Source organism: Drosophila yakuba, chromosome 3L (assembly GCF_016746365.2).
Source record: "Drosophila yakuba strain Tai18E2 chromosome 3L, Prin_Dyak_Tai18E2_2.1, whole genome shotgun sequence".
NCBI classification, from domain to species: domain Eukaryota; kingdom Metazoa; phylum Arthropoda; class Insecta; order Diptera; family Drosophilidae; genus Drosophila; species Drosophila yakuba.
In genome coordinates this window covers 14104665-14117773 of record NC_052529.2, presented here as the reverse complement: position 1 = coordinate 14117773, position 13109 = coordinate 14104665, and the positions used below count along the sequence as shown (strand labels likewise).

Genomic DNA, 13109 nt, shown 5'->3' with positions numbered 1-13109 from the left:
ACAATAAGACACTCAAGTGGCCGGGCCAAGTGAAGATGAAGATGAGCTTCAGACCGACACCAGACCATTGTTCTTGGTGGCCAACGCCATCACCAGCACCATCAACAGCTCCATCACCATCTCCGCCTTCGGATCCATCCATAATGCTGATGTTGCGTGGCCGCTTGTTTATGTTGGGCACCACTACTGTATGGGCTACTGTTTGGGCATTTACCAAATTGAGCTTTCGGATGGTGGCCTAACCAGGCGTAACTAACTTTTTGTGTTTTACCTGATTTTCCTGGCCACGAGTGAAACTTCCGTGCTTCCGCCGCAGATCGATCTATGGCTACCAGTTACCTTGCCGCAGTGCCTAATGAGGAAGGGTGGTTAGTGGTGTCTTCCTTGCACATTTGTGGGGCATCTGCTTGGAATTCTTCGTGGCTCTGTTCATCTCCGGTTTCCATTCTGCAGTTCACCTGCAATTCTTGAGCTGCCCGATTGTCTTACACTCTCGCTCTTGTTGAGCTCCGCACTTCAGCCATCAGCCATCCATTCATCCATCTTGGGGCTACCAAACCGATCCGTACTATACTAAAGCATACCCATATCCCATCTAAACTGGTTTCGGTCTTGCTCTTGCTCTGCATTGTATCGCAGTTTTTTCTTTAATTACTTTTGCTTCTTTTTTGCGTTGCTCTTATGGGAGGTTGATTAACTTCTCTGGCATGTTGGTGTCACTTTTTATACAGGCAAATCAGAAATAGCATAGAAATTCCACATGGCCATGAGGTTTGTTACACTTGAAAGATTTCAGTAAATAAATAAAAAAACACCGAGAATTGATGTCAAATTTAAAGTGCAACTCAAAAACTAATTAAATTCTAATTTAAATATATTAAAAGTGACTTTAGTCAAACCATCGTAGTTACAATAATTATGAGTAACATTACCAAATGATATTAAACTTGTAATATATTAAACACCTTAACCATGAACTAATCAGTTTGATAGCTTTTCCAATATCATTTTAGTAAGTGACACTATTTATAACATTGGAGCAATGGATGGATTATAGAACAGATTCGACATTTTCCAGCACATTTAGTGGATATTTTTTCATAAAATTAAAAGAAATATTATTTCTCTTAGCTTATTATAATTTCCTTTTGGATAAATCTGTATTAGGGTATACCACATTTCGTTTTAACAACAATTGGGTGCACACATACATCAAGTCTTTAATATGTACAATAATTATGTTGTTTTTAGCGCTCGCCATGAGTCAACAGCAACAAGTTGGGGCATTACCGGGCGTTTTATGGCCAAAAGTTTTGGTTTCTGCGGCGACAAAAGAACTGAAACTGGGTGTGCATGTGGATGTGGAACTGGAGCTGGAGCTGGTGCTGGAGAAGAATAGGTATGTTACCAGATATGTGTGTCAGTGGCAGTGGTGAACTGCTGACTTGGTGACTTGGTGAAGGATCTGTCACTTTGGCGGTCGCTGCAAGCAAAGTGAGAAGTCCGGCTTAAAGCCGCCTGTTGCGCTCGAGCCCCCATGGAAAACAAAAAAAAATGTTATGGCCCAAAAGGTAAACAGCAACCGTATTACAAAACCCAGTGCCAGGCCATAAACGAAAAGGCAGGCGGACAAACTACCGTAAAAAGGTCAAATGCTGGCCGAGAGCTGGGCGTGAGAATGACTTTCTGGCCAACTGGGGCCGTGTCGGAACCATGGCGACACACACTTCAGAAGCCGCTCTACAAATGTACAGCAATCAGATTCCTAGCAGGGAGCTATGCTTTATTTTTAAGACTTTTTAGCTCTAAACAAGAGAGAACGCTATAGTCGAGTTCCCCGACTATCTGATACCCGTTACTCAGCTAGTGTAAGTGCGAAGGACAGTTTTTGGCGGTTTGTGGGCGTTACAGTGGGCGTGGCCAAAAGTTTTTTGGCGAATATATAGAAATTTACAAGACTAATACAAAAATGAAAAAATATCAAAACATTTTTCAAAAATGTGGGCGTGGCAGCTTTGGGCGGTTTGTGGGCGTTAGAGTGGGCGTGGCAAAAAGTTTTTTTGCATATCGATAGAAATTTACAAGACCAATACAAAAATGAAAAAATATTAAAACATTTTTCAAAAGTGTGGGCGTCGCAGTTTTGGGCGGTTTGTGGGCGTTAGAGTGGGCGTGGCAGCATGATTCGACAAACTTGCGCTGCGTCTATGTCCCTGGAGTCTGTATGCCTAATCTCAACTTTCTAGCTTTTGTAGTTCCTGAGATCTCGACGTTCATACGGACAGACAGACGGACAGACGGACGGACAGACGGACATGGCCAAATCGACTTGGCTATTGATCCTGATCAAGAATATATATACTTTATATGGTCGGAAACGCTTCCTTCTGCCTGTTACATACTTTTCAACGAATCTAGTATACCCTTTTACTCTACGAGTAACGGGTATAAATATATACTGGGGCGATTTTAATTATATAGGGAATAAATACACATTAGAATTAATAACATGTACATGTAAATAAGTAATCTACTTCCGGCTGCTCGAAGCCTATAATTAATACAAAATAGGCATATATACAAGTAATCCTATATGCTACAAATATATACAAATATTTATTATATAAAATCGCATTTTTATAAAAGACTTCAGGTTTTAACTACAATGCTTCCAAACAATTGGATTTGATACCATACATTTAAAATGAGAGACATTTATAATTTTGACAAGTTTCCGCTTAGAAGCAAAGAATTTTTCCTTAAAAAAAATTTTTTACAAATATACATATAATTGCTATCTGTTAATACACGAGTATTTTTTAATAAATGTATATTTCATTTAATTAATCTGTTAGCATTAACTTTCCTAGGCTTAATTTAAACTTAACAGTAAATAAGGGTTTGCGGTTGGCATAAAAAAACCCTTTTTATAATTGAAATGGAGAATGTGGTTCGTTATAATTGCAAATGCTTTCCAATTCATTGCTGCCTGCTCCATGGGAAAAGCTGAGCTCAAGAGGTCAAGCCACAGAATGGGGTCAAAAGAAGCACCGATTTCTGGTCTGGTCAGTCAAAGGGGCAGTGGCGTTGCCAAGGAAAAGCCCAGAAAATGAAAATTATTTTCAATTTACATTTCCAGCAGAAGGGTTCGCTGATTGCCCAGTGGTGGCGGATGAGAAGGGGGAGGGGGTTGGCTATTTTGGCCATCATGGTTTATGGCCTGGTCTAATGTAATAGTTTCTTGCCATTGCAGCTGTTGTTGTCATTGCTGGTGGCAGCGTTGTTGTTTTTGTGGTTGTTGTTGCTGCAACCGAGCGGCATTGAAGCATATTGCGTTTGTACTTGTTGTTGGGCAAGCGAACGGAAATGAGCTGTAAGAAAAAGAGAGACAGCGAGAGAGAGAGAGAAAGAGCGACGCGGGTGGATTGCAAGTGGATCGCATGCTTGTTTATGGTTCTGTGCTCGGCTTAAACGTCTTCCATTTGGATCTAGAAAACTAAACTGAGCTTGGCTAATTTGTGATTAAATTAAATTAGGGAAATTAACTTGAACGATGTGAAATGAGAATGTCATTCTGCTTAGCAAGGAAATTATACGTATAGTTAGAACTAAGCAAGTTTCTGGGCTCATCTATTTAATTTATTTCAGTAAAAAAATATTTCATAAACGTTATATGACTGATAAGTTAAATGATTAGCTATAGCTAATGCTTTTCTAGGTATATAGTAACAATTTTGACCTTTATTATTATTTTATATTATTAAATTTTTTTTACCCCAGCCCCAATTAAAATGCCACTTCAGTTTATGTTATACAACATCAGCAAAATATATTTACCTTTCATATACATATAATATACTATTTATTCTCACGTATGCAAATTAGATTTGTTTCTCTGGTTTAGTTATGTCTTTCACATAGTATTCCCCTGCTATAGACTTCATAGATAATACCGGTATTAGTTCGCTTGAGTTTAGTTTCAGAACAGGCTTTGTTGGAGTTAAACACAAAGTTAGTTTTACAATAGGTTTATAATCTTTATACAAAAAACATAAATTAAGTGTAGAATTATAATTTCTCAGTTGCTCTTTGTTTAGCTATCATGTTTAGGTCTCATCACAGGAGCAGGGAGTCTTGAGGAGTTGCGTTATTGGGGTTTTGGAGGAAGCTGCTTGTGCGAGGGATCCGAAATTGTGCTAGCAGTACAAATAAAATTCTATCCTATTCAGATTGCCCCTAGACCCGATCCCATAGCCACGATACGTCCCCTTTAGATTTGCAGCACGCGCTTCACATCGACGGTGGGAAAGGAGGCGAACTGTCCATGAGCCGCGCGATGAGGTTTCCTTTGCAGATACTCCGTCAGGATGTCGGAGGCCAGCTGGGAGGCCTTCGAGCTGATCTCGCCCTTGAGTGGAACTGGCTGGTTGCGCCTTTGGAGTGCCACGGCGTCGATACGTGTGCCGGCATTCACTGAATCCTGGGAGCGCACCTGCAGCAGCGACAACACCCAGGCGTGCTTCATCCTGGTCAGCTCGGATTCCAAGGCGGTGATGCGCTGATCCTGAGGCTGAGGCACATACAGGGGTTCAAACTGGGACAACTTGGCGCGCATATCCTGTGCCTGCAGGCGCAGTCGTTCATTGCGCTCCTGGTTGAAGGCGTTCTTCAGCAACTCCACCTCCTCGGCCACCACTGGAGCAGTGCCCGCTGGAGCAGAGTAGGATACATTGCTGTTGCCGGGAGCGGTGGACGTGGTGCCAGTGAGAGAGAGGTTGTGCGGGGAGTGGGATTCCGAGCCAGACTGAACCTTGCCAGTAGACGTGTTCAGCTTCAGCTTGTCGCGCAGATCGCTCTTCTCGCTCTCCAGGGCATCGATATCGCTTTGCAGGTGGTCCATCGTCTCCTCGAACTCCTTCTCCTTCTGCTGCAACTGCAAGCGGGTTTCCTCGTACTGCTGTTTCCACTTGTCGACTGCGTGCTCGTACTCGTTTTGCAGCACGCTGAGCTTCTTCTCCGCTAGATCCTTTCGGATCTGCATCTCGCTTAGCTCGTTCTGCTTCATCTTGGCTGCCAGCTTCAGCTGTTTGACGTCCGCCTCGCGATTTTCCAGTGTGGCGGCCAGCACGTTCTTCTGCTCCAGTTGTTTCTTGATCAACTGCGCCCTCTGAGTGATCGGCGTGCTGTGCGCACCCGATTTCTGCTGACCACCGGCATTATTGGCTGCAGAAATGATTTCGTACTCCTTGTCCAGAAGATGTTGGGCAATTTGCTGAAGATCGGAGTTCGCTTGCGCCAGCAAGGTCTTGAAGTTTTGCGTCGGTCCGCGGTCATCCTGTTCGTAAATGCGCTCGCAGGAGGCGGTGAGCAGGGCCCAGTACTTCTCCTGGGGCAAAGTGTGCTCCGCCGCATTGTCGCTCTCGATGGTGGAGACAATGGCGGCGAGCGACTGCTTGGTGGCCTGGTGCATCGTTGACATGATACGGCTGATGTTCTGAGCAAGACCGCGCATCGCCTCCACCTTGTGCTGTGATAGACCGCTCTTGATCACGTGCTGATCGCTGGGCAAGCGACGCTTGATCAGCTTAACTTGCTGCCGCACGCTTTCCATGTTCTCGTTCAGGAACTGGATCAGCAGCACCGAGTCGCTGGTGGCGCCCGCCTCCTGAATAATAACCTTTGCAATCGCCGTGTCGCTGAGAATGCTCTCACATGCTGCTCCCAAGGAGGCCACGCAGTCGCGGATCATTTGAATCTCGTTGAGGAGCTGTTCACCGGCTAAAAGCACGGAGTTCATGGCATTAAAGAAGGCCACACATTTCTCAATATTATCAGTGGTACTGTTTTCGTCCAGCTGGTTGGATTTCAGCAGTTCTATAATACCGTCCACGATCTTTTCTTGGGCCACCATTTCGGGCAGGGAACTTCCGGCTCTCAGGAGCGTGTCCGGCTGACAGCTGTTGAGTCCGTAGAGGATCTGGTGAAGGGCACACTGCAGGCTGTGGACGTAGTGCAACAGGCGACACTTGAAGGCATACTGCTGGACGGCATGGCCTTGGGTCACCGCCTCCCTGGTAATCGCATCCACTGGTGGGAAACGCTCTCTCGTTTGCGAAACAACAATGCCGCACTTAAAGACAATGCGTGAAATCAGTAGAATCACAAGGATAGAATCGTGATCGCCACCGCGACTCATGAATGACTCAGGCATAAAGGCGGTAAGCATCTGGACATGCTCATTGGCCTGACTCAGCTCAATCTGGCGTAATTGAACGTCGATGGCGCGAGTGTAAGCCTTGGATTCGGCGAACATCTGTTTGTAGTCGATGGTTTCCGTAACCATTTTTAAGCTGGGGTCCTGCAGCGATTCCTTTTCGTTGCCTGAATTGCGATCCCTCAAATCAGTTAGTTGATCGTTCAGCTTCTGTACCAGTTCCCTAAACTTAATGATGGTTTGGTCGCGATCATAGATGGTTTCGATGGCAGCATCTCGCTCTCGCAGCACCTCCTTTTTGGCCCCATTGGCCAGGTCCAATTCCTCGCGCAGATCTAGCTCCAGTTCGTGGTTACTCTCCACCAGCTGCTCGTGCACTTCCTCCAGGGCTTCCAATTGGGCGATTTCCTCCTCGAGCAGCTTTACTTTGTCCTCCAGCTCCATTTTCTTTTCGGCCAGCTGCTCCACCATTTCCTCGGCACCAAGTGCAGCATCGACTTGTTCCTGGGACAACAGAAATATAATTAGCATGTTCATTTTTAAAGTTAACTTAAAGGCAAAACAGTCGAGGAACATGATTAAAATTTTGGCAGGGGAAATGGTTGAATTACACAATTTACCTCCTTGAACCGCGATAATTATTAGGTTTAAAGTCAGGCCGGCAAAAAGAAATGCAATGAAAAGTTAATCTTTAGATTGACCTTAGGCAATAATATAATACACATGTACACTGAAGATATCGGTTAAAAGTGCTAAGAAATGTCAACCTATCTTAATTAGTTTACTTAATTAGGAACGTTCGAAAGAAATCCTGAAGTTATTAAGATACAATTATCTACTTTATGAAGCTTTTAACCGATATCTTTCTATTAAAAGGCAGCTTAAGCTGGTTAAGAGAAGCGGAGTAACAAAAGCGAAACTAATGCAAGCCAAAAGGTGCTGGAAAAGCCGTGAAATTTCATCGGAGTGTGGGATAGCCAATTGGGAGCGGGCTTAAATTGAAAACTAATCCCTGGTTGTGTACCTGCAAGTCGGCGACTATGGCCTCCAGTTCATCAATCTTGGCACTGAGTTTCTCCTTGGTGCGTTCCAATTCTGCAACTTCAGAGCGCTTCATATCCAACTCCTTGCTCAACTTTTGAATGTCGTGCTTGTCGTGGGCAGAGAGATCCCTCAGACGCACCAGTGTTTCCTTCAGGCGAATGTTCTGTTGCTCCAATTGCTTGAATTCATAAGTAGAGAGACCCGGCGAATCGCCGCCGCCGGAGATATTGCCTATAGCGGATTCGGCCTTGTTTTGCATCTCCGAGCGTAAGAGCTCCAGATCGACCTGCAACTCTTCAATACGCTCCTTGGAGGACTCCAGCTCCAGCTGCAGCGTGTCTGCCTTCTCCTCAGCCATCTCCTTGTCGAGGGTGATCATCTCCACATTGTCCGCAAGATCTGCCATTTCCTGAGCGTGCTGCTCCTTGGCCTCGATTGCATCCTTGGCCTCCTGTTTGGCACGCTGTAACTCCTTCTGCAGCGAAGCCTGAGCAGCCATGATTTTTGTCCGAAACTCTTGCAGCTGCTCAAACTGAATCTTCATCTTGTCGAACTCCCGCAGCCTTTCCTTATCCTCGTTCCTGCGCTGCTTTAAGGTTTCCAGCTTCTCGGTAAGATCAGCCAACTGAGCCTGCAGCTCGGCGCTCGTTTTTTGTGCCTCCAGCAGGGCGATCTTGTCTTCAGCACCGGAGTTGGAGGGCATGGTAAAAGAGGGCGAGCGCAGTGGCTGGGAAGGCGTGAACTGCGGCTTTAGTATCTCAAGGAAGCCCGTCTCCACGAAGGAAGCCCGTTTGGAGGAGGCATGCGAAGCGGCTCCGTTGCCACCGCTGGGTGCTGGTGCTCCTTCGGCCAATGAAGTGCTAGAGGACTCCTTATCCTTGCTGCTTTGCGGGGCCAAGGATTTCCTAGGGCCAATACTGCTGCTGGAGGCAGTGCGTTCACTCAGAGAAGTGGTCAACTGGGTGCGAGAACCCAGCAGCGATTGGCGACTGGAGGAGAGCGAGGTGCGAGAGCTGCTCAGCCGCGCCTTTGTGGGTTGGGCAGCCGTGGGCGTAGCCCCGCTAACATCCTCGATGCTGCGCCTGCTGCCGGGAGCAGCCTCCAGCAGACGCAGCTGCGTGGGTCGCACGAACATGCCGCAGTTCTCATCGCACTGGAAGTACTGCTGGCCCTTGATGGAGCCGCTGTTTTTGCCCTTCGGCTCGTCCAGCACGACGCCCACCCACTTGCCGACGGCGAAGCTGGTCATTCCCACGTAGGCAACCGTGCCAAGCAGATCCTTGCCGGTCAGCTCGACGCGGGCGCCCACTTTCAGGTTCTTCTCGGACATCTCGCTCTCGCTGTGTTTGTGTGCGTGTATGTGACCAGGATGTGGGTAGAACAGATGTGCTTATGATTGCTGCTCGTTGGGAATGGAGTTGTGGTTATTGGGGCTCTGGACATGGAATTCCAGCCTACTTACTGCGCTGCACTTGTTGTGCTTTCGGGCCAATAATCACGTCTTAGCTAGCCGAAAATGGCCGTCGGCTTGCGAGGAGAAAACAGAAAATGTTGACATCATTAGTCACCCATACAGACAGCACAGGTAGTTGCAGTCTGTCGCGGCTGGTCCTAATGGTCTAGTTCTCGGTACTTACCTGGATTTCCAATCGGATAGGTGTGCCTTTCTTTGTCTCCGCCGTTGCGTTTACCATTTGCACTGGATTTCCGTTGCAGGCAGCTGAAAATTGCAACGAAATAGTTTTCCTAAAATATTTGCAATGTCTGTAGTGTGACCGTGCGAAAGAACTAGCGATGGCAGAACTCACCTGTCGCATTGCAAATAATATCGTTACTCTAAGCCGTGACTGGAATGGGCAGTTAAAAATTCGTAATAATTGAAATATTATTTGTTATTGTTTCAGAGGGTTTTCAAAACAAGTTTCATTATTTAATGTAATATTTTTATGATTAAAAAAAACCTTTGGTGCAAATATATTGTAGATTTTTTTTATATAAGTTCATTTTTATAGTTTTTGTTTTTTAAATTTTAATTAAATTTTTTTTTTATTAATTTTGTTTCCTCACATGTATCAAGTGGCTGTCACTGTTTCCAGTAAAACCGTGACCGATAGTCGCACCGGCCAGTCAGCTGTTACCTGTAACGTATTGTGGTGTGCACACACTGGCGCCCAGATCAAACAAATTGTTTCGCAAATAAATGGAATTTTAGCATAGAATGGATGAGGAGGAGCATTTACACCGATTCGGAACTCCACTGCCGGCCTTGGAGAAGGGTGAGTACTGAAATTAATAAATCTCAGCTTTCCATTTACCATTCAAACCACTTAAACAGATGTTGTGCCTGCTAAAAAGCCTGTGGCCATCGAGGATCAAATTGTGAAGGATGAAAATGGAAAGCGGAGATTCCATGGAGCCTTCACCGGAGGCTTCAGTGCGGGCTTCTGGAACACGGTGGGCTCACAGGAGGGCTGGACGCCGCAGACCTTTAAGAGCTCGCGTGCCGAGCGTGCGGAGTCAAGGGCTCAACTTAAACCAGAAGACTTTATGGACAAGGAGGATCTGGGCGAGTTTGGCATTGCACCGCAAGGCATTCGCACGCGCGATGAGTTTGCTAAGGAGGACGAACAGGAGCAGCGTTCTGGTCAGAGGCGTCGCAAGCTAATGCAGCCTGAGTTGGGTGTCGGACCCATACCAGGGGTTCCAGTGCTAGAGCAACTGCTACGACCAGTCCGAGATAAGGTCGCGGTGCGAATACTTAAGAGCATGGGCTGGAAACCTGGCCAAGGTGTGGGCCCACGGCAAACTCGAAAGGAGAAGCGACAGGCTACGGCCAGAAATTCCAAGGAGCAGTATCTTTTGGAGCACTACGGCGCGGAGGGATTACCTTCCCATAAAGAGACAAATGAAGATGATAGCAATACTGAAGACGAAGACGATGAAGATATTACATTTGCTCCGGACGACTACGAACCCATCTTTTACACCCCCAAAGAGAATCGCTTTGGCATGAGCTACTCCGGTCTCAACCGCGACCCCATCCTGTCCAAATCGTCCTCTTCTTCTGCCAAGCCTATGCAACACATCAATCTCTTTGGTGAGATGGAAGCGCAGGCTAACAAAAAGCAACTATCCATACGGGGTCAAGCCTTTGGAGTGGGTGCCTTTGAAGAAGAGGACGAGGATATATATGCCCGCGATGATATGACCCGCTACGATTTCTCGTTGGCGGACAGGAAACCGAAGCAAAAAAAGCAGCAACATGTCCAGCAGCGCCATGTCATCGATGGTTTCGGTGAGGACAAGTCGGCGGCGGTGCTGCAGAAGCCTTATGCCATTGATTTGCCTAGGGATTTTCAGCCCAGGAATTGGCTGCAGCGAAGAAGTCGCTTTGCACCAATGGATAAAGAGAGAGCCAAGAAACTGGAGACAGCCTCGGAGTACAAACGGTCTGGTTTGGGAAGGCACGATCTAAATCCCGATCAACGTGCAGAACTTCTAGGCGAGCAAAAGAAAGAGGACAAGACTGCGGAGGAGCAGCCTAAACGGAATCCCTTTAAGGATCGTGGTAAATCCTTACTGGAACGCATTAATGCCAGGACCGAGGGCTTTACCAAGGGCGGCGTGATCACCGAAAGCGGCGAGGAGCAGCAAACTGAAGTGGCAAAAGAAGTAAAGGATGCAAATGCCGCCATACAAGAAAAAGCGGCCCTTAAGACGAAGGATTTGCGTAAGCAAACATGAGAGTACCTTAGAATTTCAAATTATAACATTTAAATTATTTCAGCTTCCGCGATAAATTCTTCAGGCGCTTTTAAGCCTTTTCTAGCTGATGAAGCTAAACAGCTGCGATATGAAAAATTCGTATCCTCAAAACTTACAGATGACAAGGAAGTAACGGAGTTCCTGGCCAGCATGCAACCGGTTTCACTATCTCTGTGGGATAGGGAGATGGAGAAAAAGGAGTTTATCCAGGCGGCAAAAATATATCGTCCATTAGATGGTCTCATGAACGACAGGTTCGTTTCGGAAGCCTATGTTCAAGCAGAGAAAGTAAAGGAGCAAGAGAAGCCGCCGGAGGAGCGAAAGATTGTGATGGAGCGAACCAAGACCATGTGGAAACCCACGGCACTGCTGTGCAAGCGGTACAATATTGCGGAGCCCTTTGGAGGTGCCATGCTAGAACCAGAAAAGGAGCTGAAGACCAAGCCGAAGATTTCAGTATTCGATTATCTGGAGACGTCCGTAAACACGAAAGCAAACTTCCAAACCCCCTCTATTATTCCCAAGCACATCGAAAAACCAAAGCCGAAAGATGTAGAGCCACCTCCATCTCCACCTCCAGCTCCTCCGCCAGAAGCTAAGATACAGGATAAACCTACTTTAAAAGAAGAGCCGTCTAAGCTTACTTTCGTGCCAAAAACTCCCTTGGAGCAGGCAGTGGATGCGTCACGCAACAAACCCATCTCAGAGAAAGTTGACCTGTTCAAAAGCATCTTCGAGGACAGCGACGAGGAGGAGACGGTTGAAAAACCTCCTGAGAATGCAGCGCAGGATAAATTAGCTGCCCTGCAAGAGGCTCTGGGCTTACCCGTAACATCGACCACCTCAGCTGCCGCACAAAATGTCCTGAGAAACAATTCGCCACCACGAGGTATCTTTGCATCCTTATTTAAGCCTAAGGATGACGAGGCTGCCAAAGAGCCAGCACCGCCCAAGTTTGCTCCCATCGAGGGAAACAAGTTGAAAATCGCCTACAAATCTCGAGAGGAGCGTCTGAGAAACGATAAAGAGTTGGCAATGGCTGAGGTGCCGCCCGAGGATATTTACGGACCAAAGTTGCCAACAGCACCGCCTCAGAAGCCCGCTACTCCAGAGATTCAGGCAGAGGCCAATATTGATGCCAGACTTCAGCAGCTTTGGCAGCAGCACGCGCCCAAAAAGCGGAAAGCCGAAAAGTGGGTGGAGAAGACAAGCACCTTCAGCAGCGAAGACAGCGATGCTAGCTCTAGTGACGACTCCTCATCCTCCGATTCTTCAGGTGGCAAGGGCAAGCGATCCAAACTCAGCAAAGCCAAGAAGTCGCACAAGAGCTCGAGCTCAAAAAAGTCCAAGAAATCAAAACTGAGCTCCAAGAAAAAATCCAAAAAGAGCGAAAAATCCAAGCACAAGGCCAAGAAGAAGAAAAGCAAACACTGACTGTAAATAGTTAATAAAAAAGATTTGGTTTACTCTCTTTTTTTTTAAGTCAATCACTTAATGGTTAATTAAACATTGGGCTCGGTCAAATTAAATAGTTGTTTTGCAACTGTTGCTCTAAAAAACAGTTTTTAGTTAGATTTTATTTATTTATTTATTTATTTGTGCTTTATCCCTTATATATATATGTACATTTCATTAAAGCTAATGGTATAATTAGGTATTTACAGTGTTTAGCTAAGGCTTTCATCTGAAATATTTATTAATTATGTCTAGTTGACCTGTTTTTGTTTTTTGTATAACAATATTTATTATTTATTAAGGAAAACAAGGGAGAAGAAAAACCTTAATTGACTTACAACTAACTTAAAAACTAAGACTTGAAACAAAGATTGTTAATATTGTATTTTTTTTTTTGTTGAACTTTTTGTACACCTGCTTTTATATGTAGGTACTTAGTGTTTGTGTAATAAGGTAAGTTCATTATTAATTTTAACAGCTTGTTTTGGCATATTTGAAGTTTTTATACCCGTTACTCGTAGAGTAAAAGGGTATACTAGATTCGTTGAAAAGTATGTAACAGGCAGAAGGAAGCGTTTCCGACCATATAAAGTATATATATTCTTGATCAGGATCAATAGCCGAGTCGATT

The 13109-nt window shown here is 45.7% G+C and overlaps 2 protein-coding genes across 3 annotated transcripts; one reads left to right on the top strand and one right to left on the bottom strand.

The window, feature by feature from the left end:
- Nucleotides 1–4012: 4012 nt before the first annotated feature.
- On the bottom strand, nt 4013–9055 carry LOC6534050 (dynactin subunit 1). 2 transcript variants are annotated; one of them, XM_002094700.4, is made up of 4 exons: nt 8896–9055; nt 8721–8785; nt 7239–8657; nt 4013–6718 (listed from the first exon to the last, which is right to left on the bottom strand). In XM_002094700.4, the coding sequence occupies exons 3-4, from the start codon at nt 8586–8588 to the stop codon at nt 4271–4273; spliced, it is 3798 nt and encodes a 1265-aa protein (XP_002094736.1). In that variant the 5' UTR covers nt 8589–8657; nt 8721–8785; nt 8896–9055; the 3' UTR covers nt 4013–4270. The 2 variants fall into 2 exon arrangements, with proteins under 2 accessions (XP_002094736.1, XP_039229676.1); XM_039373742.2 differs by having other exon boundaries at nt 7239–8178.
- Nucleotides 9056–9386: 331 nt separating this feature from the next.
- On the top strand, nt 9387–12489 carry LOC6534049 (G patch domain-containing protein 1 homolog). The gene is made up of 3 exons (XM_002094699.4): nt 9387–9534; nt 9594–10988; nt 11046–12489. Exons 1-3 carry the CDS (start codon nt 9477–9479, stop codon nt 12455–12457), a joined length of 2865 nt encoding a protein of 954 aa, XP_002094735.1. The 5' UTR covers nt 9387–9476; the 3' UTR covers nt 12458–12489.
- Nucleotides 12490–13109: the final 620 nt, after the last annotated feature.

Bases quoted from the DNA above. Each gene is read 5' to 3' on its own strand.
- LOC6534050 (XM_002094700.4), bottom strand. From the start codon at position 8,588: ATGTCCGAGAAGAACCTGAAAGTGGGCGCCCGCGTCGAGCTGACCGGC. The intron at 6,719-7,238 runs GTACACAACCAG...CTGTTGTCCCAG, and splicing joins CCATAGTCGCCGACTTGCAG to GAACAAGTCGATGCTGCACT.
- LOC6534049 (XM_002094699.4), top strand. From the start codon at position 9,477: ATGGATGAGGAGGAGCATTTACACCGATTCGGAACTCCACTGCCGGCC. The intron at 9,535-9,593 runs GTGAGTACTGAA...CCACTTAAACAG, and splicing joins ACTGCCGGCCTTGGAGAAGG to ATGTTGTGCCTGCTAAAAAG. The intron at 10,989-11,045 runs GTAAGCAAACAT...AAATTATTTCAG, and splicing joins CCTTAAGACGAAGGATTTGC to CTTCCGCGATAAATTCTTCA.